Below are 25994 nucleotides of genomic sequence, written 5' to 3'. Positions count from 1 at the left end.
AAATGGGTTTTTCGGACAAAATACAAAGCTGATGGTTCTGTTGACAGGTACAAGGCTCATCTGGTTGCTCAGGGATTCACTCAAATTCCTGGAATAGATTTTTCACACACTTTCAGTCTGGTAGTAAAGGCCTCTATGGTTCGTGTGGTTCTCGCTCTTGCCACTATTTATGGATGGTCGCTTCGTTAGTTGGATGTTCGGAATGCATTTCTCAATGGAAATCTTATTGAAACTGTTTACATGGAGCAACCTGCAGGTTTCGTTGACGCAAAATTTCCTCATCATGTGTGTCAACTTCAAAAAGCTCTCTATGGTCTCAAACAAGCACCCCGTGCTTGGTTTCAACGTCTCAGTAATTTCTTGCTTACCAAAGGATTTTTTTGTACCAAAGCAGATACTTCCCTTTTTTATCTTCAAACGAGGGAACGCCATCATCTATCTTCTCGTCTATGTAGACGATATTATTATTACTGTCAGTGATACTACTCTCATTCAATCGTTTGTTACTAGCTTGCACAATGAATTCTCAGTAAAGGATTTAGGTGCTCTTGGCTATTTCTTGGGTCTTGAGGTCACCTACATAGAAAATGATCTTTTTCTCAGCCAAGCTAAATACACTCATGACATCTTGGCTCGTGCAGGCTTGCTTGATTCAAAACCGGTTGATACTCCATTAGCTGCCTCAGAGTGTTTTCTTAGCAAAGGTGAACCTTTTCATGATCCCACTCTTTATCGATCATTGGTTGGAGCTCTACAGTATCTCACTATTACGCGTCCTGATCTTTCTTATGATGTCAATCAAGCCAGTCAGTATCTGCAGTCACCTACCACTTCTCATTTTCAATCGGTCAAACGTATTCTACGCTATGTTAAGGGCACAATCTCCTTTGGTTTAACCTTTTCTAAACCGACTTTGACCACCTTAGTTGGGTATTCTGATGCTGACTGAGCTTGGTGTATTGAGACACGCCGATCGACGTATGGTTATTCGATTTATTTGGGTGGAAATCTTGTTTCATGGAGTGCGGAGAAGCAGCCTACTGTCTCTCGTTCCAGCTGCGAATCCGAATATCGTGCTATGGCAAACACTGCGGCTGAGATTACTGGATTACTCACCTTTTGCGTGAATTACATGCTCTTCCCACTGATCGACCTACTCTTCTGTGTGATAATAAAAGTGCTATTTTTCTCAGTCAAAATCCAGTCTCTCACAAACGTGCGAAACATATTGATATTGATTATCATTTTGTTCGGGAACTTGTCTCGTCTGGAAACTCTACACCAAGTTTGTTCCATCCAATCTCTAGGTTGCAGATATTTTTACCAAGAGTCTTTCCAAGCCTTTGTTTCAAAAGTTTCGGACTCTGCTCCGTGTTGGTCCTCCACCTGTTCGATTGAAGGGGGTAATAGCCTAACGTAAATCACTCAATTGATTTACGTAAATCAAGCATGAGATTATGTAATATTTTGTAATTATTTGTATATTTAGTTTCCTAGTTTATAGGCTCTTGTAACTCTATATATTATTTTACCAATCAATGTAAAAGCTTGAGATTGAGTCCTAATAAAATACAATCAAATAATCCTACACATTAATATACAAAAATCTAAATCATTAAAGTTTCCTCTTTTGGCAGGGTATGAATAATCAAGAATCTAGGGTTTTCAATCCATGCAAAATCATTCAATACACTCCTATGACCATAGACAAACACTAGACATCAATTTTTTTTAAATTAAGTTTGGATAAACTAGATTTTTTGAATTGATCTTGAAAATCATAAAATGTATCGTAATCGATCAAAATACTTACTTGTAAGCGTTATTTGGTATTGGAATCGATCAAGGGAAACACCAATTGCAAGATCTAAGCAACAAAACAAGTTGGAATGGTGTTTTGATGGCACAAATTTCGAGATTATGGTGGGGGTAGGGCTGCCATACGCACAAGGGAGTTTAGGGTTGGGATATAATTTTTACATATAAAAATCTAACTAATAAAAACCAAGGGTGGGCTTTCTAATGGGTTTTGCAACTTGTTAAATGGACTTTCAATTAAAACGAGGCGACTATAACACTTTTCTATCAACATCACTAGCCCAAGCTTATAAAAATAAAAACTCACTAGTTATTTTACAAGAACCATTTTATAAAACACTAGTGCACGTAAACACGCACATTCTTTCGTAACTACAAGAAACAAATAACAATTCATTCATGTAGTCAAGTAACATATAATTCCATACAATTATATTAATATTTTTTTGTTCAAAATGCTATATCCATGTTTCACCAACATTCGGGGTCAGACTCGTGTGCGGTTCGGTAATCTGGTTAATTCAAGAATTACTGTTATGTGGGTGTTCGTCTACTGACTGACACACTAAATCAACCCTAATCAAGTGTAATGCTATAATGAATGTCCGTAATAACGTTTAAGATAACAAAATTGTGTAACGGAGTTAATTTGAAAATTCTCGGTTGTCACATAAAAGATAAAAGTACATGCATAACTTAAATTCTGAAATTCAGGTAGGATTAGTAAAAAAATCACAAATTGAAATTTATATAAAAAACCGGTAAAAATAACAAATTGATTTGGTTTTAAAAACTGAATGAGTTCATCATTTTGACCTTGGAGAATATGAAAATTCATTTCATAAGTATTCATAGCAAACATATGTTGTATTAAAACGAAATAAATGTTCTTTTGCTTGGTATATCAATTGCTTTTTCTTTATAGATAAACGGTCTTCATTAAAAAAAGGAAAAGTGATATGTTTCTTTGTATAAACTAATTAAACAGTTTTTTATTAAAACACATGTTATGAAAACTTATATAATAATTTATGTCAGCATCAACTCATTGATAAAAAGAAGAAGCCCAAATGTGATAATGACATAGACTACAATGTACGATGAAAATTGATTTATTTGCATCAAATTATTAGATCGTTTTTTAATAAAGTTTTTTAACTTTGAATAAAAATATTTACACTACATTCCCCTAAATAGGACATCTTGCACATTAAAGGAATATTAAATCAAAATTGTACAAAGTATTATTACATAAAATCGGAATCAACTCACACTTTACATAAAGTAATTGAAATTAGTACTATACTTGTCGACACATTTCTAATGAGAAAATTCTTTAATAATTGCTCAATAATAACATTTTTTTAGTTATTCATATTATCTTTGATTATATGGTTGTGTTTTTCCACCTTGTTTTGTTGACTCTCTTTTCATTCTAAATCCAAAACCTAAAACATTCAAGATGAATATGAGATCAGGGATTGTAGTGGCGGATCTAGTTAAAAAATTCAGAGGTATCCCATTTTTTTTATATCAAGTGTATTCTTTGTACAAAATAGAAAAAAATATAAAAATTTCACACTACGTAGACGGAGTTTAGGGGTATTTTTACACTACGGAGACGGAGTTGAGGCTATCGCTGGTTGTACACTACCTCCGCCCCTGAGGTATTGGATTAGTTTCAAAAAAATTTGTGAGTTTGTGACGCGAATGGTACTTGGTGATACACATGTGATTACTCGAGCCGTCTACCTTCATTAAAACCAAATATACTATACTCTTAGAAATATAATAAATAAGAATCGTACCAGTAAGGGGGGACGAGGTGCAATCGGTGAGTTGGTGCGGGGATGGGGTTGTTGGGATTGAACCCTACCAGAGGAACAAATAATGAAAGCCAAAACTGGATCACAATTGTGGACTCAAAATAAGCAGCTGTTTACACTTGGCTTTCCCCTTGACAGTGGTAATCTAACAGCTGAAAGATCTTAAGTACTGCTCACTATAACAACTGATGAACCAAACACTGATGAAACTTTAAAGACTGCTGAAGACAAACACTATTGCTCTATCTACTGTTGTTTCCTAAATACTGTTGAAGACACAAGCACTGCCCATTCAAGGACTGATCACCTTTGAAGAAAGCACTGATGCTCAACATCAGTGCTCAGGCTACAACAGCGGAACGTGAAGCAGTAGTTATCTCTTGTTTTGTATTGTACTTATCATCAGTTGTTTACACATCAGTAGTTTGTATAGAACAGTGTTTATAGGTTGTTAGGTTGTTAGATGTCACTATCATGGTGACGTCAGATGAGATGCCTCAGTGGTTTGGTTTGCCTATAAATGGAGCAGTACCTTGTACTGTTACATTCGATTGACTGAGTGGATTCTTCTTCTCCTGTTCAATCCTTTCATCTTGTGCAACCAACCTTGGAGTTTCAGGCTGAGGGGGAGCTTAGTTCTGTAAGCATACTTGTAATCATTTGCTTTGTAATTGAATCATTCAACTTAATGAGAAGCATTTGTTTATCAAACTATTTTCCACTTAGATTGTGCTTACAAAGTTTGTTTTCATTTCCGCTGCACTTAATCTTATTTTATATTCATTGATTGTCAAATTTATACAAACAAGCACAATCATGAGAGCCTCCGATCCTAACAATTGGTATCAGAGCCTAGACAGTCAAATTCGATCTAACAATCAATTTGACGTAACAGTTCAGCTCAAAATTCATTGATACTAAGGTTGATTGTATTTAGCTGAAAAACAGAGCAACGAGAAATCATGTTTAAAATGATGGATCAGATTCTCTGTAAAACAACCAAGATGTCATAACATCCACAAATTTCAAACAACAAGTGATGTCATGCAAAAATCACCCATAGTTTTCAGATCTGAAAACATTTCTGGTAACTATGGTATGATTATCTTCATTCAAAATTGATTTCAACTGTTGTTATGGAATTTGTGATGATTTCATCATATTTTGTACTAAAGTATGTACCTCAGATTAACGAAACCTATGTTCATATAAACATGAGTGTTTTTGTTAACCTAAAAAGAAGGAAACCAAACTTTAGTTAATTAAATCTTATGTATTGAAAAACAGGTTGAGGTTTCTCTAAAAGAACCAAAATCAATCGTGTTAAGAATACATGAAGAAAATCAGTAGTCTATGGTGTCCAAATCATGAGTAATGTGAAAATTTGGCATAAGCATGTGAAAAAATGACCAAATCTCTCAAAACATTGCTGAAAATGATTTTGGATTAAGTATTCTTTCCTTGAAAACCTTCCAGTAAAAGTTTCAATACTTTTCTATGGAAAGGGTAAAAAGGGAAAGAAGAAAAATTACAAAAACTCAAAAGTGTGTTTATCTCAAAACTTTTTAAATCAAAAGAAAAGAGTATAAATCCAGAACACTTAAGAGTCCACAAGAGATCCACATACTTGGTCAAACATTTGTCATCCATCAACCATGTACAATCACTGTATCAGGAAATTCAGGTAACAAAGGTATCACCAGTGATTAAACTTACAAAGAGTACTAGACAAAATTTTTCAGTGTCATCACATGGTAACAAAGTCTATAACAGGACTTTCAAAACTTATGTGTACATGTCTCCTCATTTTAGTAATCAATTGACAAGGAAATGGTCTCAAACAGTGGTTATTCAAATCATTGACCATTTTCATAAGACTTGAGAATGATATGACTATGAGTTTTATTGAAAAATGTACCAGATCCTTTTTTATGTCATTTTCAGAATAACCTTTAATTTTTTTGTAAAGGTTTTTCTCAATAAAACAGGATATATTATTCATTTTTTATATATATAATATATGTTGAACTTTTACTTGTTTTTTTATAGTAAAAATTTAAATCTCCTGTCAGGATGTATTTCTCTTATTTTTTGTGTGATGATACTATCCTGGAAAATAGCCCAAAAGGAAATGATACATGTGTCAAGGTCATGTCAAACTCAAGTTTGTTTTGTCTCAGATCAAAGATTGATTGCTAACAGACCTTAAAATTCTTGACTACTCATGTTTTACTCTAAGGATTAGAACACAAAATGTGTAGTCAAAGTGAAAAGGTTGCCATCATCTGAGATACTCAACTACTGTCAAAATTTATCTAATGTTCAAAACAGGTAATAGATAAGTAGTAAAACCTTGAATACAAATCCCTGTAAAAATCTGCTAATGTGTTAATCTTGATAATATGCATCTAAAATGTGTTTTGTCAAGGATGTTACTTTGCAGATATCTCATTATCACCATCAAAAGATTTTGGACATGATACTGTGTTATCACAGGACAAAATCATTTCCTTCATCTGAGCAGCAGATGTACAAAACAGCTGGTAAAGCTCACCCACTGATCCACCAACAGTTGCTGATAAAAGTCCATAAAAAATGGATAGAAATCACTTGACTGCTACCTCAACAATTGCTTGACCAAAGTAGCCCTTCACCTCTATTTCCATGTCCACAACCACTGTTGATAAAAATCTACTAACAGTGGATAAAAATCAACACTGGTTATCACCGATTCCTTTTATTCCTCCACTTTCACCTTCAAACAGCTGTTGGATCATTAAAGTCACCAACAGTTGTTAGTTCAGATGACTCACATCCGCAGCCTCACCTTTTAAACCTCAATCCTTTTTAATCACATCCATTTTACCACACACTTGTCAGCATCAATGAAAAAGGATTCTTTCAAAAAGTCAAATCCTGAAACACTTGTTCTCTTGGTGGCTTTCTACCATTCCATCAACAAGTCATGTGCCTTATAGCACCGAAAGACAGAAAGTTGGGTAGTTGTCATTTAAGAGGAGCTTCGGCGGTTCAGTGACAACAAGTTTGAAAATCTTGTGCCACAGCCAAAGGATGAGAATCTATTTGGCAAAAAGTGGGTCCTCAAAGAACATTGCGTATGTTGAAGCATGGTTGTCAAGTTTTATCAAACTCAAAACAAGTACAAACATCAAGGTGTTATTGACTGTGCACATGCAACATATATTTCCAACCACTGATTGAAGAATATTATGATGCTGCTGCTGTTGCTGAAAAGTCCAACTGCTTGTAACTTCAAAATATGTTATTGAATTTTGGTATAGTTGCTCAAAAGATTGTTTTTATGCAGGGCAGTCAAGTAGCTGAAATATATCATCAAAAGTTCAATATCTCATTGATTCACCATCATTCATTATCATACATCACTTTGTGAGGGATTGCTATAAAAAAAGTTTGATTTCATCTTTAACATGTCCATCCTAAAGATCAGTTGGTAGATGTACAAACTTATGAATTGGATTCATCTACTGTTAAAAACTTGATCCCTATGATTGGAGTGCTAAACATGGATTAAAGCAAGCTTTCTTGTGTTCCATGTGTAAATAGCATAAAAATGTTTTTAGAAAAATAAAAAATAACCTTAAAAATAGTTTAAAATTGAATTTTTCAATAAATCCTCAAAGTCTGTTCAAAGCACTGATGGCATTAAAACTCTGTTAAATAGTAAAATCTATCCACTGCCAAAGTGTATCCTCTGCTTGTGCAAAACACTGATTTACAACAGAGGTTACACGTGGACAGATGTTATTCAACAGTTGTGTGCATCAGTTGCCATGATCACTTTTTCAAATAAATGGCCTTACACCTGAAACATTCACAAGGCTATCAAAAATTTCCAAAACAAAAGCAGAGGTGCCTGAGCAGATTTTAGTAGCTACCACTGCTCCTCAGGTATCTGCTGCTGAGCCCACTGCTCAAGGTGATCACAGCAGTAACACAACTGCTGTGAAACTCACACCTAAAAACCACCAAAAAGACCAAAAAGTCATCATCCAAAAAGCCCACCAAACCTACAATAAAGGCAACTCTGGAAGATGAGATCCCAGAGCAACTGCCAGTGACAACACAAAAGTCACTAGAAATCACTGCTGCTACTTCCTCACAGCAGATGGTAGAAAGGTCTCAACCCATGCCTAAAACTCCTCCTGCTTCTTCACAAAAAGAACATGTTGTAAGCACAGGGACGTCATCTTATGAAGCAATGGATTCACTTGAATCTAACTTCCACAGCCCTCCTCCCGGGGTAAATTCTCTTTCATCCCATATCCTCACTTCACAAATACCACCATCAATAATAACCTTGTTGCATGCTTTGGATATAACTCAGACATAAATCAGTTCCTCTCAACCACCTATCACTGAGAGTACACTCCAACAAGTGACTGAGTCTGATGCTTATACCTCTGCTATCCCAGCAACAACTGAGGAGGTTATACCCCTTGAGTTACAAGTAACTCTTGGTGGTAGTTCAAGTGAAGCAGCTACTACAAGTGCTGAACCCACTGGTTTGCACTTGGACAGTAGTTTCATCAATAAGACTTCCTTGAAGGCAATTTCTTCACTGGAACTCTTGTGTATCCAGTCTTCACTGGTTCACTAAAAAGTGTTTCTCATTATGAAGAAAGAAGTCCCCAGTACCAAGAAAAAGGGGCATCAGCGGATAGTGTTTGGAGTACACTCCCTACATCAACCACTGATAAAACCACTACTAGTGGGAAATTAGATGACCCCATTAAGTTGGGTGATGGTTTAATGTACCAAGAATTGACAGCTCGAATTGATAAACTGGATACATCTGTTACAAAAATCAAAGACATGCTGCAACAGTTGTTGAAAGCACAAACGGTACCATCCACTGCTGCACCATCTCCAACAGCTACTCCATCATCTGCTCCTACTCTAGATGAGCTGTGGAATTTGTTTCAACCCCTGCACTATCTTCGAAAGAGTTGATGATGCCAAAAAGGGGGAGAAAAATGACTCTGAGGAAAATCCTTCAGTAACTTCTGCTGAAACATCTGTCAAAGAAAAGGAAAAGGGAGGTGATGGAACCCTGAAAATTCAAGCAGATGATGAAGATACACAAATGAGGATCGTTCAAAGTCAAGTCAATTCAGTTGGTCTCCAAACCACTGCTGATATTAAAAGGGTAAGGGATGAGAGTAGAGCTTTGGTTGAGAAAAAGTTAGTTCTGCAAAAGGAAATCAACCACCACAGCTTCTAAAACTAAGCCAGTTACTACTTCAACCACAACTTCTGTTCCCACAAAATCACTTACACCTCCACCATTAACAACATATGTCACCCAAACAACTGCCACCAATACCACATCAACACACACCACCACAAACACCACCTGCTGCCATCCTTCATCAAAGAAGGAAACAAAGCAGATGGATGCAGATATATCAAAAGAAGACCATGCTTGAGAAGAATATATCATGAAGATGGTTCTTCAGACACTTAGAGCAGAACTACATAAAACAACAAAATCTTAAGACACTACTCAAAGTTGTCATCACTAGGCCTCAATCTCCAAACTCTTCTTTTAAAAATAAATCTCTCCCAAGAAACCCATTAGGATTAAAAGTACTAAAGTGGATGTCTGATCAAAAGACCCACGTATTAACCTTGGTCAGATCCAATGGCGAAATGAAGTATATATCAAGGAAAGAAGCACTAGGCCTTAGTGTTGAAGATTTACAGGATCTCCTTGAACTTACATTGTGTAGGGATGAAGATGACTTGAGTTCCAAGGAATTTGAAGAAGAATTTAAAAGACAAGATAGGGAACTTCTGATGAGGAATAAAGGTCCAGAATAATGAAGGGTTATGGCATTATCTGTTCCAGGGGGAGATTGTTGGGATTGAACCCTACCAGAGGAACAGATAATGAAAGCCAAAACTGGATCACAACTGTGGACTCAAAATAAGCAGTTGTTTACACTTGGCTTTCCCCTTGACAGTGGTAATCTAACAGCTGAAAGATCTTAAGTACTGCTCACTATAACAACTGATGAACCAAACACTGATGAAACTCTAAAGACTGCTGAAGACAAACACTGTTGCTCTATCTACTGTTGTTTCCTAAGTACTGCTGAAGACACAAGCACTGCCCATTCAAGGACTGATCACCTTTGAAGAAAGCACTGATGCTCAACATCAGTGCTCAGGCTACAACAGCGAAACGTGAAGCAGTAGTTATCTCTTGTTTTGTATTGTACTTATAATCAGTTGTTTACACATCAGTAGTTTGTATAGAACAGTGTTTATAGGTTGTTAGGTTGTTACATGTCACTATCATGGTGACGTCAGCTGAGATGCCTCAGTGGTTTGGTTTGCCTATAAATGGAGCAGTACCCTGTACTGTTACATTCGATTGACTGAGTGGATTCTTCTTCTCCAGTCCAATCCTTTCATCTTGTGCAACCAACCTTGGAGTATCAGGCTGAGGGGGAGCTTAGTTCTTTAAGCATACTTGTAATCATTTGCTTTGTAATTGAATCATTCAACTTAATGAGAAGAATTTGTTTATCAAACTATTTTCCACTTAGATTGTGCTTACAAAGTTTGTTTTCATTTCCGCTGCACTTAATCTTATTTTATATTCATCGATTTGTCAAATTTATACAAACAAGCACAATCATGAGAGCCTCCGATCCTAACAGGGGTTCACCACGCAGGCATAACGCCGCCGGCCCCCATTGGTGTGTGGTGAATGGTTGTTATCGAGGAGTAGTCACCGAGGTGGGGAAGAGGAAAGAGAATTGGTTAATGGTGGACCCCACCTTTTTCCAATCAATCACACATTTAACCTTTTGAGTAAAGTAAAATTTACATCCCTGGGGTTTACACCCCCTTATACGTTTAGTCCCCAATTTCAAAAATTCAACACTCTGGTCCCTGTGGTTGTCGATTGCTCAGAATCAGGTCCTTATCAGCAACGTCACGTTTGTAAATCAGTGAAAAGGCTAAAATACCCTCGTAACTTTAGTTACCATTTCAGTCCCTGAACGTATAAGTTATGTATCCCTCCAAATTTAAAACTCTTTCCAAATCTAGTAACTAACCATCGATTATCATTAATTAATCAGCAATACAAAGTTAATAACAGTTAGAGGCTATTTGGCAACTTCTGAATGGTTAAGTGCTTAATCAGTAAGATGTCACACCCCCACCGCGTTAAAACAACAAACCGCGGCAGAAACGTCGGGGAGTGTCGTAACAGAATCATTGTTTCACAACACATGGATTGAAGTTTTGTTTTATTGAATTAAGTTTATTACATTGTATTAAAATCAAAAGCAAAACATGAACAAATTGTCTTTCATTGTTATTGAGTCACTAAGGCCTTGTCCGTTCCTATATGAGTATGCATCATAATCATCGTCAAATATCATCAAACTATAGTACTTGAAACATATGTGAAAATACGTCAGCATAAAAATGCCGGCGAGTACATAGGTTTTGTGAGAGTATCGGACTCATGGCATGTTTACATATTACAATACCTCGTTAGACTACAAAAGTTGATAGTTGAAAACCTTGTTTGAAAAGTGTTTGGTATTGCAATATGATTAACCTACTCAAAACAAGTTGGTTATAGTTTATAAAATCTCGTCGCCATGAATCTTAACCCAAAACATTTGTTTATGTAACCCAAATCGTAAATCGTTTTTGTAAACTCGTATGGTTTATAGCGTTAAGAAAACCTTGTAGTGTAACTTTGTTTTGAAAACATTCGACCAAGTGATCTAGATAATGCAACGGTATGTAATGTGTTAAAACCACTTATATATAGGAAGTACCAGCGGCGTACCACCATGCTTTTATCACATTACACCCGCCCCGTTACCTAATCACTTACCATAACCCAATCGTTTAATAGTTCAAATAGTTCCAATTGTTCAAATAGTTCAAGTAGTTCACATAAATCAAATAGTTCCAATGGTTCAAATAGCTCAAGTAGTTCATATAGATCAAATAGTTCAAATGGTTCAAATAGTTCAAATAATTCGCATAAATCAGTAGTTCCAGTGGTTCAATAGTTCACATAGTTCTCGTAGTTCCAGTGGTTCAATAGTTCAATAGTTCCAGTGGTTCAATAGTTCACATAGTTCCAGTGGTTCAATAGCTCATATAATAGAAATTGTTGTGTTTATTATAAACCATAGCATTTGTTTAGAAGCCTCGAAATCGTTTAGCACATATGAATCACCCCAAAACAGTCGAAAACAGTAAAAGAGGGGAACTATGTACTCACTTTGAATTGCAAGTATCCTCGATCTAATGAACTTAACAAAGCTCGAGCAAATCAAGGAAATCAAGTAGTACCTAGTAATCGGATCGGTAAGTTAATAAATCGACACCTAAATCGGAAGATCGAATAGAATGAGGTCTCGTAAACCAAATGAGTATTGGAACTCATGTGATATGGTTTAACAAAGCCTACATTCTAAATCGGAACCTATCCTAAGTGCTTACGACCCGTTACGACCCATTAAGGTAGCGTACGCTACTTTAACGCGTCGTTCGCGCAAAAGCGCGTTCGAGACGCCTAACTAGTCATATGACAAGTATTATATGCCCTAACGTGTTTAAATATGTTGTATAATCAGTTTAAGTGACAAAAGTTAAGTTACATATGCTTAAATACCAATTATGCATGAAAGGGGCATTTTGGTCATTTACCTAAGGCATATAAACTACCTATCATACAACTAATTAAACTAAGTGACCATAAGGTATAACCTTGGAAGGTTATTCCCTATACAACTATGGTCACTAAACATGCTTGGTCGGATCCTAACGATCGACCAAACAGGTCGGGTTCGAAAGTCTAAGCGGTTGTTAAGACCGCTTATCTTACAACCCTATACAAGCACTAGACTAAAAGTGACGAGTTAAACATGTTAAAACATGTTTAACTAAGTTAGAAAACAGGTTTGATATCAAAACAAAGTGTTTTGATACCCGAAAATAGCTTCGTCTCAAAATACGCGTAAACATGTACTTTGACCGATACTTTGACTCGTCACTTCGACTAATCAACGTGGTAATCAGTAGGTATAGTCACATGGGACTATAACCATCGTGATTACGCTCACGTTGCAAAGTTCAAATGAACTTTGTGTTGTCCAAAGACTGGTCAAAGCAGAAAGTCAAACACTGTTTGACTTTCATGCTTGAAAAGCATAAAAAGCATGAAAGAATACTCACAAAAGGTCCAAGCAAGGAAGATTTGATCTAAAATACTCAGGTATGAAGCTAAGGCTTCAACTTAGAGCAGATTAGAGCAAATATGTGAGTTGAAATGAATGAAAATAGTGGGTATTTATAGAATTCCAAGAATCGTTATGATCGTTTCTCGTAATTCATGCTTAAATCTGGACCTTACATGTGTTGCCCATTGTTTACTATACAATGGGACCTCAAAAACAATCAAATGGTATTGCAAATAAAGGATCAAAACCATCAAAACCAGCTTAAATTACCAGATTCAATGCTTCTGGATATGTTCGGAACGTAAGATATGCGCGAAAATGCAAACTAAAATATTTTAATGATTACAAAAATTTTTGGATGTCCGGATATGTTCGGAACGTAAGATATGCGCGAAAATGCAAACTTATGCACTTTTTGACGCTTTTAGTCCCTATTGACCAAATAAGCATATTTTCGCACATCGAACCGCTCAAAGCCTATTTCTAAGCTATGTAAAGGATATTTAAAGTATGTTTAGCTTATGATCAAGTTCTGGAATGTTTGTTACCATACGAATCTACATAGTTTTGCAGTTTGACACAAATAGTCCCTGCGATCGAATAAACTATTTTCGACACACCAAACCCTCCAAAACTTATTTCTAAGTTATGTAAAGGTTATTTAAGGTATGTTAAGCCTATGTCACCAATCCGGAGTGTTTATCGCATTAAGCTAATTATTTTTACACATCAGTTCGCGTATAACTTTCCAGAGAGCGTTTTAAAGCTTGAAATCGAACAAGAATTTATATGTGCAAATGATACACATATTTATACAAATCCCAAGTATGAAACACAATATTTCATTGGTTTTGTATTTGTATGATGGTCAAAGAGGCACAGATGTCACAGTCTCCCCTACTTTAGGAAATTTCGTCCTGAAATTTATTCGTAGGAGTCTGTCTGTAACGTTGTGTTAAACAATTGTCTTGCATGGAATCTAGGGTGTCATCTATTTGCGTAGAGTAACCCATCAAAGATTTCCATGCAGGGCATAACCTTGTCATTCCCCAGTGGATATACTTTGAAGCGAAAATGAATGGATGATTCATTTTCTCCAATGGATTCTTCGTCGGATGTGGAAATGAAAGATGAATAGGTTATTCATTTCAAATGGATATTTCTTCAGAAGCGAAAACGAATGGATGATTCATTTTTCGCAGTGGATACTTTGCCAGAAGTAGAAATGAAGGATTATAGAAAAAGATGTTCATTTCCTCCGATGGATATTTCTTCAGAAGTGAAAATGAATGGATAATTCATTTTTTCCTCAGTGGGTACTTCGTCAGAAGTGGAAATGAAGGATTATAGAAAAAGATATTCATTTCCTCCGATGGATATTTCTTCAGAAGTGAAAATGAATGGATGATTCATTTTCCTTAGTGGGTACTTTGTCAGAAGTGGAAATGAAGGATTATAGAAAAAGATATTCATTTCCTCCGATGGATATTTCTTCAGAAGTGAAAATGAATGGATGATTCATTTTCCTCAGTGGGTACTTCGTCAGAAGTGGAAATGAAGGAGTTGATACAGGATTATTCATTCCCCAATGGATTTTTCTTCAGAAGCGAAAACGAATGGATAATTCATTTTCCTCAATGGATACTTCATCAGAAGTGGAATGGATTTAATCATTTTCCTCAGTGGATGTTTCTTCAGAAGTGAAGATGAACGGATGGTTCATGTTTCTCAGTGGGTACTTCATTAGAAACGAAGATGACAGAATTATCGCAGGATTATTCATTCCCTCAGTGGGTATTTCTTTAGAAGTGAAAATGAATGATCAATTCATTTTTCCTCAGTGGGTACTTCGTCGGATATGGAATGAATTTATTCATTTTCCTCAGTGGGTATTTCTTCAAAAGTGAAAATGAACGGATGGTTTATCTTCCTCAGTGGGTACTTTATCAGAAATGAAAATGAATTTGTTCATTTTCCTCAAGGGATATTTCTCAGAAGCGAAAATGAATGGATAATTCATTTTCTTCAGGGGGTACTTCATAAGAAATGAAAATGAACATGGTTCATGAATAGATTATTCATTTCCCTCAGCGGATATTTCTTTCAGAAGTGAAAAATGAATAGCTAGTTCATTTTTTCCCAGTGAGTACTTCATCAGAAATGGAAATGAATAGAGTTAACTTTAGTTTCTTGTTTATGTTGGTACAAGACAAAACTTGCTGTGGTTTCTGTGCCCTAAATTCCATAATTATGTAATTCCTTGCATAGTCCGCACAGTTTGTTTTATAATATGTAGGGGATAGAGTTTGGAAATCTTGAGATAACATTGATTAGGTTAACACATAAACACATAAGCACATAATTGTTCATTTGGTTATTAATTCGTTATCAGTTTGTTAATAATTGTTATTAAGTTGATGTTAATTTGTACACGGGTATTCAAAGTATACCAAGAATCCAGTCAATAGACTTCAACTACCACTTTAATCATCCTCAAGAATCTATCTGTAAAGATAGGATGATCTTATAAGGATTCGATTTGTTTACAAGGAATCGTAACATTCGTATTAGAGCACACAAAGAATCCAATTAAGGACTTTGATTTGCGCTTTGAACATCCACGAGGATCTAATTATGAAGAAGATCCTCTAAGGATTTGGAATTTATATAGCGGGAAGAGTTTAGGAACCTTGTATTAGGTATGCTAAGACAACATGCGAAGCATAGTGTTTATGAGACCAAAGTGCTAGATATGCTTAAACAACATATGAAGTAAACGGATCCTTGAAATCAGTGTGCGAAGCATGCTAAGCCGGCGTACGAAGCAGGGTGTTCTTGAAAATCGCGCACTACGTATGTTAAGGCAACATACGAGCAAAATTATTTTTGAAAGCTATGCTTGAAATGGTTAAAAATATGTTTTTGAAAACCTTATGTAATGTTTTTGAAATCATGTACTAAGTATATTAGGTAAACATTTTTTTTTTGAAATGTTTCAAAACCATGTGAGATGATTTTGAAAACGTGTATGAGGTTTTTGAAAACATGCATAATCTTTTGAAATCATATGCTGTGTAAAATATCGTGAAGTTGTGAAGATATGATATGTAAGACCAATCAAGGGCTTATGTAACACCCCGAAAACGGGTTTGGTAATCAAGCTCCGTTAATACTAAAAGACGGGTAAAATACCATTAGTAGTAAAAATAACCCGGTAAATATTTGGATTTAAATAAGAAATCCTAATATTAAATACAAACGAATCAAAGGTTTAAGGAATTGAGTTTATAAGAGCCCGAGTTAACGGGACTTAAAATAAACCGGGTTATAACTCCCGGGACCCACTAAGTAACTAGGAATATCAACCAAGTTAGTTAAGTGTTTTAAGAATAATAAGAAAACTTGGTTAAAACACCCTTTATAAAACTTGAATAAGTGAGGGACCAAAGTTGACAAAAAACTTAAATGGTTTTTAATTTATTAAAAATAAAACACCACAACACACACTATAGTGTGTGTTCTGGTCGAGATTTCCACAGGAGAAAAAGGGGTTCTCTACATTGAACCCTAGCATACATAAAATCAATCAAATTGAAGGCCAAATCGGGCTCGAATCAAAGGCATGAATACATACAAATGATCACCAAGTCGAGGGGATCAAGAGGTATGTAAAATTTTGTTGTTACATGAAGTTGTAAAAATTGGATGAACAACACTATATGCGATTTTGGTATGAATCATAGAAATTAGGACTGAATTAGTGATGTATACATGTTTAGTAACAAAACCCTAAGTGAAAATCATGCATAACATGATATGAATTGAATGATTGAATGAATTCCCACACTAGGCTAAGTGGGTATTAGTCATAAGATGGATTTGATGATATGATTATGATTAGAATCATCATGCATGTTAAGTAATCAAGAAATACTTAAACAATTTGCAAGTTTGAGTATTTGATCATAAGTGATAGTGGTTGAATTTTGATGTTAATCTTGGTAAAAATGACTAGTTATGAACTAGTTAGCAAATGTGTAGAATTATGCCCATTAGGTGTTTGTTAAAATGCCTAAATGAGAAGTAAAGTGTTGAAATTCAAGTGAAACGCGTAATTGGCAAGCTTGACTAATTACATGAGATATGGGATAAAACGGGTCCTAATCATAATGTTGATTTGCCTTAATCATGCATATTATATGATTAAAGGTAGTTGACTTTAGAAAGTCAAACAAACCTATGATGAAGTCAAATAGAAGTTTCGACATAAAGTCCGTAAGATGAACTAGTCATAATAATGATGACTAATCTAACCATCTTACGAATTATGATGCTAGTTTGACTCTTGACAAGCTAGATGGAGGCTTGGGGAAAGAAGCGGGTCAAACGGATCGTATACGCGGAAAAGAGCATAATCCGGATACAAGGTAAGTTAAAGCTTACACCTTTTATTAAGAACTATTGGTTTTATAGATTATGAATAATCAAAAGTCATATTTGACTTATGATGTTTTGACTCGTCATGTGCGGTTCGGAACAAAAGACATTAATGATAAACCATGTTGAATGAATAAAAAGAGCTAATAAGATCATTTAGTCATGCAATGACTAATAAATAACGAGTTCTGAATGATTACCTTGTAAGGTAAATCAATACAATTAATAAGGGTAAAACGGTAAGGTGGTCACTAGTTGACGATAACCGTTAGTTTTGAAGGACACTTTATGGCGTAAGATATAAAGGGGTCAAAATGATCAAGAAATAGATTTATAAGGAAAATTGACCGTACGGTGTAAACCGGTACAAGTCATGTAGACGAGATGATGATAAATCCATCTCGCAAAAGTAAACGGTCATTTAGACCAAACGGGTCAAAAGGTGAAAATATCACCCTTTAACAATATCGACTAATGGTTTGTCAAGTTGTATGATTACAGGAATAAATATCGATTGAATGTTGACATCGCTATTACTTAGCGGCTACTAAGGCAAGGTATCGAAACGGATTAATATATTGATCCGAGCCAGGTTTGTATAATGATTCAACTCGTCATGTAGAGCATGAGGTTCTATAAGAGTTAGACAAGGATAAATTATAGATATTCGGTTATCATTAAGGTAAACCGAATAAATTGGGTCATGATTATGGTATTTTAGAAATATAATGGTTTCTAAACAAGATTATAGTTTTAAAAGTGGGATTTTGGTCGAACATGGCTTTAAAGGTCCTTCGTCGTAATAGGAGGGGTAAAAGTGACCAAAATGCCCTTATAAGTGAAATTAAGCAAACGACCCCTAAAGGTTACTTAGAAATGAGTTTTGTGACCAAATAGATACTTGTATTAAGTATAAAAGTGAAATATGCAAATCTTTGGGTCAAATGACTCTATATGAGTCTTTGCCGTAAAATGATAATCCGAGGGGTAAAACTCAGAATAAATAGATCTCCACTTTAAATCCTCCACACATATAGTTGTGGTGGAAGATAAATTGATAAATAATATGGAAGTACAATGCTAGAAGTGAATGGGTATGAATTATGCGGTAAAAGTGCTTAAATACCCTTAACGGGTCAAAATAAGCTTCTAAGTCAAAACGGGTTAAAGAAGGTATACAAACCCGTGATTTTGAGCCTAATATAATAGGAGATATTGAAATTATGAAGTTCATGGGTTTAAAGATCAAATAGGCATGTTTGTTTGATAAAATCACGAACGGGTCAAAATTTGGTAAAAAGGGTAATAAGCCAAAGATTTAAAAGTCTTAAATTTTGTTAATCCGTGTTATGGGTGAAATTCTGAGCCCATATCCTGGAAAGTATCTTGATATATATCTTGTTTATGTTGTATCTGTTTACATCCGGGATGCTAGTTCAGGATATTGGTAACATCCTGAATGGTATCCTCGGGATTACTAATGGATTATGTGCAGGCACGTGGGTTAGAAGCTAGTAACGTTAACAAGACCTGTTCCACGGAAGACTCGGTCCAAGTCGTTCAAGGGAAGACGTTGAAGCCGTATTACTTGGTCCATAACGTTCATAATGGAATATTCGGAGTAGCCCATATTTGTAGGGATTATTGTTTGTAATTCGTTACTATAAATAGGTGGGTATATCAGATCAACTAGGACATCACAACCACACTCGCTACACTCTGACACTTGCTCTCTCGCAACTTTCACACAAATTCATTGTAACACTTAGCGATCTGATCTATATCCTGCACTGTATCCTGAAGTTTAAAGCAATAAGAAGAACAAGGCAGCTGCGATTGTCGGCTCCCGAGGTTTTATGCCGGCGATCTAGATTGATCAAGGGCTTTCCTCGTACATCTCGTGTCATTTACTTTACTTTCTTGCTCATTGTTTGATCGTGGACACAGCTCAATATCCTGGGCCGTATCCTTAACACTGTTCTTCCAACGAACATAACTAGCATATTTTCAACACATTTTTTAGCACACTACCTCACTTAACTAATTTGATCACTTAATTGCTTCGGTAATTTTTGACCAAAACAATTTGGCGCCCACCGTGGGGCAAGTGGTGCTCTCTTTACTAAAAATCTTTGTGAAATCGCTAATCGGTTTTTTGTTTTCAAAACTTTTTGCCACATTGTTTACAATGGCCTCAGGATCAAACATGAGCTCTTCTACTGTGTCTGCTACAACTTCTGCAACAGTTGGTTCGGTGCTTCCACCACCTCCTCCAAGGATGCCAGCCTCTACACAATCTCAAGATGTTATCCCTACTCGGAGTGTCCAGGGATCTGCTCCTGTTTTAGCTTCTAACGATGAAATTCTAACCTTGTTTGGAAGTGTGCAGGAACAAATGAGGCAGCAACAGGAAACGAACCAAATGCTTTTAAGGGAAATACAACTCCTGAAGTCTGGCTCGAGCAGATCTGCTGAGGATAATGTCACTCCATTACACCCTAGAGCGTTGAACTTTAGTTCAACTGTGTATACTGAGGATAACAGGGGGAATATTGTGCCCAGCCTTCCTCAGAACCATACTCCTGAAATACCCTCCTCGGTCAGGATATCAACCATGAGGAGCTCAGCATATGCTTCAGGATATGGGCAAAATCCTCCAACGGGTAACGTATCAAATAATAATAATGCTATTACCACTAACAATGTTGGATCTTTACAGGATACAACTGTAACGTCAGAATTGTCCAGGGAGCTTCAGAAATTAAAGGATATGATATCCAGTGTACCTGGGGTGGTGCAGCCAATCCCTGAAGTATCCCAGGATAGCCACAGGATATCTCGGTTTGCGCGTCCTATATGTGATGCTGAAATCCCAAAAAGATTTCAGACTCCGAACATGAAGCTTTACGACGGAACCACGGATCCTGAAGAGCATATTGCCCAGTATAGGGAAAGGATGGAGATCAACCCTATCCCTCCAGATCTCAAGGAAGCGTGCTTGTGCAAGAGTTTTGGTTCAACCTTGACAGGATCAGCTTTAAAATGGCTCCTGAATGTTCCTCCACATTCGATTACATCTTTTGCTCACTTAGTAAATTTATTTAATAGTCAGTTTTCTTGTAGTAGAAGTTTTGAAAAATTAACAAGTGATCTCTACAGGATAACACAAGGGCCTCAGGAATCCCTTAGGGATTATGTGAACAAGTTCAGCCGGGAATCACTAGACATTCCCCATCTTGATGTAGCAACAGCTGTGCAAGCTTTCAAGATGGGACTGCAAAAGGATTCTCAATTTTATCAAGACCTTGTAATGAACCCATGCAGGAACCTGGATGAAGCCCGGAACAGGGCTCTAAGATATATTCGGTTGGAGGATGACAGAAAGATGCAAGAAAGGATGAATGCATCCTCAACATACGAGTCGACTAACAGGAAATCGGAATCCTCATATAAGCCATATCGCTCTAAGCCATATAGCAGAAATGATAACAAGAGAGTAAATGCTGTTGAAGACGAGGATCCTGAAGAATATCCTGAATTATCTGAATATTGTTTTTCTGTTAATATACTTGAACTAATGTATGCTATGCAGGGTTTGGGAGACAAGGCAAGATGGCCTAGAAAAAATCAACAAAAAGCAGATTGGAAAGACAAATCGAAATGGTGTGCTTTCCACGAAGATTTTGGACATATGACCGAAGATTGCATTGCTCTGAGGAAAGAAATAAGCTATCTTCTGAGCAAGGGATATTTGAAAGATCTCTTAGGAAGAAAGAAGAATAAGGGTCAGGATACTGAGAAGGATCCTGAGCGAGCGGCATCACCTCCCGCCGATGCCAAGATAATCAACTTCATTTCAGGGGGATCCGACATTTGTGGAACTTCGTATTCGGCAGCAAAGAGACATGCAAAGGAAGCTAAAGCCGAGAGGGGAGACAAACCTGTCAGGATGACTACCCTCACAACTGACAAAGTGATCACTTTTGACGCAGATGACAGGGATACCGTCCAGGATCCTCACCATGATGCTCTGGTAATAACGTTATATGTGGCTAACCATTTTGTACGCAGGATACTGGTTGATAATGGCAGCTCCGTCAACATAATACAACTGGAGACTCTGAAGAGAATGAATGTGTCTCCGATGGATATCACTTCAAAGTCCACTGTGCTCGTTGGTTTCAGTGGAGAAGCTAGAAACACAGTGGGAGAGATAAAGCTGCCCGTATATGTCGAAGGAGTCAACAAGATGCAACGTTTCTGTGTGATGGATTCTCTATCCTGCTATAACATCATCCTAGGAAGACCATGGATCCACGATATGAAGGCCGTGCCATCAACATATCATCAATGCATCAAGATCCCTACCCCTTGGGGGGTTGTCAAGATCGACAGTGATCAGCAGGAGGCGAAAGAATGCTACTCATCCTCGATGAAATCCTCAACCAAACCTAGTGCAGCATAGCAATTAAAGACGCGGGCCCAGGATATTGTGGAGGATCCGGAGCAGGATGTGAAGAAAGTTATCCTAGACCAGGATAATCCCGATATTTCAGTGCTCGTGGGAACCAATATCCCTCAGGATATTGAAAAACAATTAATTAACTTTTTGAAATGCAGGATGTCAACTGTTTTGGTCAAAAATCACACAAGGATAATGTAACCAAACTTTATGTAAACGGGGTATGATGCTTGGTTAATTATGAAAGTAAAGGATCACTTCTGTGATAAAGATGCAAAGACACAATGATTTATACGAGGAAAAAGCCCTTGATCAATGTATGATCTCCGGCATAAAAAACCTCGGGTGATGGCAACTACCGATCACCAACTTCAATATAATAAAAATGTAGTTACAACTTCGGATAGTAATGAGCTGAGTACAAGGATCACTGAGTGTCTAAGTGTTTGAGAGTTGTGTCGTATGCCGTGTGTGTTCTTCCGAATGAGGAAGAGTGGTATTTATACATGTGTAGGTGACCTATTTTAGGTAAAATGACTAATTATCAGCTCATTACCCCTTTAGAAATAAAGACAATCTAGCCTAAATTGCTGCCCATGAATCAAGCCATGTTTCCATATCCTGTGCAACGTCTTTCTTCGATTAAGCTCTTGCCATAATTATGAAGACGCGTCCCTGGATCATGATGTTAAGAGCGTATCCTGCTAGATGTTCCTGCAAAATAATGTTGTATTGCACGAAGGTAACTATTAGCATGAGGATCCTTCCAATGGTCCATGATCCTGATCCTGAAGTCCTGCTGAGGATCACTGTCTGCCAAAGAAACAAGGATCACTGGTTAGGATCACGTGTAAGGATCACATATGATAAAAATCCAGCCCTAACAATTGCCCCCAAAATATAAGGAGTTAATTGTAAATAGACGAGTTATATTTTGTTTTGATCTTATCTCTAACGGGCGATTCCGAATAACTAGCCGTTACACATGGATTAGCCGTTGTGATAATTACGTCACAGATGTGACAATCCCTGCAAATCATCATTATAAATAGGAGATAGGGTTAGGATCATTTTGCATTTAAATTCGAGATATCTTCCCTTTATAATCGCTATCGAAGACTGATCAGGTATCCTCTTCTTCTTTCTTTCCCTTCTTCCTTCTCTTTGCTCTGTTTTTTCTACTCCGTCTCTGTTTCTGTTCCGTCACAAACATGTTGCTCCGGAATTCTCCACACAAGGATTCCAAGAAGGATAGTCTCCTGAAAAGCCAAGGGATCATTAAGGATTCTCCTACGGAGAGATGCTGCTTTACCGATGCTCATGTAGATAGGATCCGTCATTGCTTTCCGGCGGATGCTGTGTTCAAATCCTTCACATCCACTGCCTTGAGTGATTTTACTTCAGATACCTGGGTGATCTTTCCTGCGACTCCATTTATCATAGGATATTCGTTTCCTTTTCCGGCCTTCACCCAATCTTTCTTTTCTCTGACCGGCATATCTTATATCCAAGCTATGCCGATGATCTGGAGGGTCTTGTATACCTTCGAGAGGATCATCGAGCAAGAGGGGATTGATTTAGGGATGGCAGAGCTGGCCGCACTTTATGATCTTACCACGTTTGGTTCTCATCGATATTTGTTGAAACGGAAGGCCGGGGAGGATCATCCTGTTTTGAAAGTTACCAAAAATGACACAAATTGGAAGCGTCGTTTCTTCTTTGTGAGAAGGGATTCCCTCCCTAATGGGAATGATCTGCCCAAGGAGTGGGCTACTCATGGTAGGGTAGAGGATCCTCGAAGGATCACTATCAGTCCTGTCTCATTTGATGAAGATCACTAATATCTCTTTTTATTTCTTGTGCAGCTATATCCATTACTCATCTGAAGTTAAGCCCCGCTGCAAAAGAGAGAGTCCTAGCTTTTAAAAAGCTTGATCCTGAAGTTAGAAGCTTCCAAGTCACTATTCAAGATTCTCAAGAGATATCCTCTGCATCTGCCACAATGTCAAGTAAGTATCCTCATAGAAAGTAAGCTTTATGTAAGAGTATTTAATTTAACAAGGGAACTTATCTTGTTTCTGAATTGCGTAGGTGCTGGAAAATCTGCTAAGTCTGCCAAATCTGCCTCCTTGTTTGGGATTGATGATCTTGCCAAGGTCACGTCTTCGAAGAAGAAGACTTCGGTTGCTAGTCCTTCTGCTTCAGCCCCTAAATTACCCATTAGGGGTAAGGGAAAGAAGAGGAAAGTTTCTGAGGATCTTCAAGGATTCCCCCTCCTCCGTCAGCAATTTCTTGATTCTGTCAACGAGGTTAGGATCACTGCCCCTGTTGGTTATCCTGATGGTTTTTGAGGATCACCCGTGTCTGACGTTATATCCTGTTGTTTTTGCAGAAACTTACTGAAATAGAATCTTATGTTGGCCATGTTGAAGATCAGGATCGCCAGATTGCCGACCTTCATCAAATGGGTGTGCTGAAGGATCTCAAGATCACTGATCTTGAGAAGAAGATCCGGGCTGTTAAGGATGAGGCTGTCAAAGCATTGATCAAGTTCGATTATGAGAAGCATGACATTACTCAGGACGCTAAAGTCTCTGCCGCGATGGATATGTACAAGATACGACTGCAGATGGCCACGGAGGCTCAGGATCCTTCCTTTGATAAGAGCACATGGGACGTTGAAGGCTGGAAGGCAAGGCTAGCAGAGTTGGAGGATGACGATGATGTTGAGGATATCCCTATGCTTGAAGGTGGAGATGCCGGTAAGGATCAGGGGGATGCGAGTGGAGCTGGTGGTGATGGTGCAGCGAAGGTTTGAGCTGCAAGATTGGGCAATGATGGAAACTTCTAGACATAGCCGGAGCCCAATTTTTTTAAATTTTGACAGTAGTTTGTGGTGTTTGAAACAATTATGGTCTGTAATCTTCGAACAATAGTTTTTAGGGTTGAGGATCCTGGATCCTTTGAACAATAGGTAGGATTGCAAAAGGTGGAGGGATCCTCTGTTTGGGGGATGAAGCCTTTGTGATCCTGCCGCTTTAATTTTCCTGCACAATGCTAAGACCGCATAGACAATGGACACCCTTTGCCAACCCATGTGGACGGGCCACGTTTTGCTGGTAGAAATGTGGGTTGGCAATTTTGACAACTTTTTGAAAGGGTTAATGATCCTTTTGTTTAATAATATAACTTAACTTTTCTGGCTTATCTCGTGTTGTTATCCTTATCTTCTTGTTTCTTAGTTGTCTTCGTAATATATTTGCAAGAGTTGAAAATATATTTAATAAATTTAGGATATGATCCTAGATCAAATATCCTGATATTGAAAATATTCAAAGTATTTTAGTTCAAGGATCATAGGTTTGGTTGTCAAAGTATAAGGGTCGGTTAGGATAATGAATATAATCAAAATAGTCAAGGATCATACCTGAGGATCCAAGTCAGGATCCTAACCTTCAATCGAGACAATCGTGGATAAGACTTTGATGGATAATAAGGATTAAGGATCCTTATGTGTTTTACCTTTGACAAACCCGAAAAACGAAGCACAACTTGGGACTAAGCCAATGTAAGAAGTAAATTAGTAACTGGGGTCATGCCCAAAGGATAACTGGGGACAAGCCCAAAGGATAACTGGGGACAAGCCCAAAGGATCGTATGTAAACTGGAGTATGGCCCTTTCTGGCGACTATCCAAACATAGTGACATGAAAATGTCAAAACCTTAGCTAACGTGAAAACGTTAGAAACCTTAGGAACGGATGTATGGTACGTCTACCATTATACGTAGGATCCTAAATATAGCCAGTACGATGAGGTTGTCAGCCCCGAAAGTGGGTACTGGTCCCAAAGACGTGAACTATACCAGGATCATCGTGCGCTGCTGGCGGAAACTGGGGATAATCACAAGGATAACTGGGGTTGGACCCAAGGATCTGTGGTGCTTTTGGAGATCTTTGACGATTTGCCGAAGATACCTGAACTATCATAACTCAAATGGTTTGTGAGTAGAGGATGAAGGATACATGATCCTTATCCTTAGGCAAAAAGTAAGAAAATGTAATAGTTTTTAGGATAAGCGTATTACCAGAGTAAGGATTACTGATATCTCCGGGATCCTTCAAGGATACTTCAATGTAAGGATCACATGCATGAAGGATCATGTTCACATGAAATATTTCTTTAAGTG

At 37.3% G+C, this 25994-nt stretch overlaps 1 protein-coding gene and 1 long non-coding RNA gene across 2 annotated transcripts in view; both read left to right on the top strand.

Annotated features, from left to right (window-relative positions):
* Positions 1-214: 214 nt before the first annotated feature.
* Positions 215-949, top strand: LOC110881923 (uncharacterized mitochondrial protein AtMg00810-like). Its single transcript, XM_022130053.1, has one exon. The coding sequence runs from the start codon at positions 215-217 to the stop codon at positions 947-949; it is 735 nt and encodes a 244-aa protein (XP_021985745.1).
* Positions 950-16415: 15466 nt separating this feature from the next.
* LOC118483328 overlaps positions 16416-25994 on the top strand; it is a 33848-nt gene continuing 24269 nt past the window's right edge. The window contains exons 1-2 of the long non-coding RNA XR_004870354.1: positions 16416-16571; positions 17245-17334. This is a non-coding gene — a long non-coding RNA (uncharacterized LOC118483328). The remainder of the gene's footprint in view (positions 16572-17244; positions 17335-25994) is intronic.

The sequence above is a fragment of the Helianthus annuus genome, chromosome 10 (assembly GCF_002127325.2).
Source record: "Helianthus annuus cultivar XRQ/B chromosome 10, HanXRQr2.0-SUNRISE, whole genome shotgun sequence".
Lineage (NCBI taxonomy): Eukaryota > Viridiplantae > Streptophyta > Magnoliopsida > Asterales > Asteraceae > Helianthus > Helianthus annuus.
Note: the sequence above shows the minus strand (reverse complement) of the source record. Positions and strands in the feature narration are given on the sequence as shown.

Bases quoted from the DNA above. Each gene is read 5' to 3' on its own strand.
- LOC110881923 (XM_022130053.1), top strand. From the start codon at position 215: ATGGAAATCTTATTGAAACTGTTTACATGGAGCAACCTGCAGGTTTCG.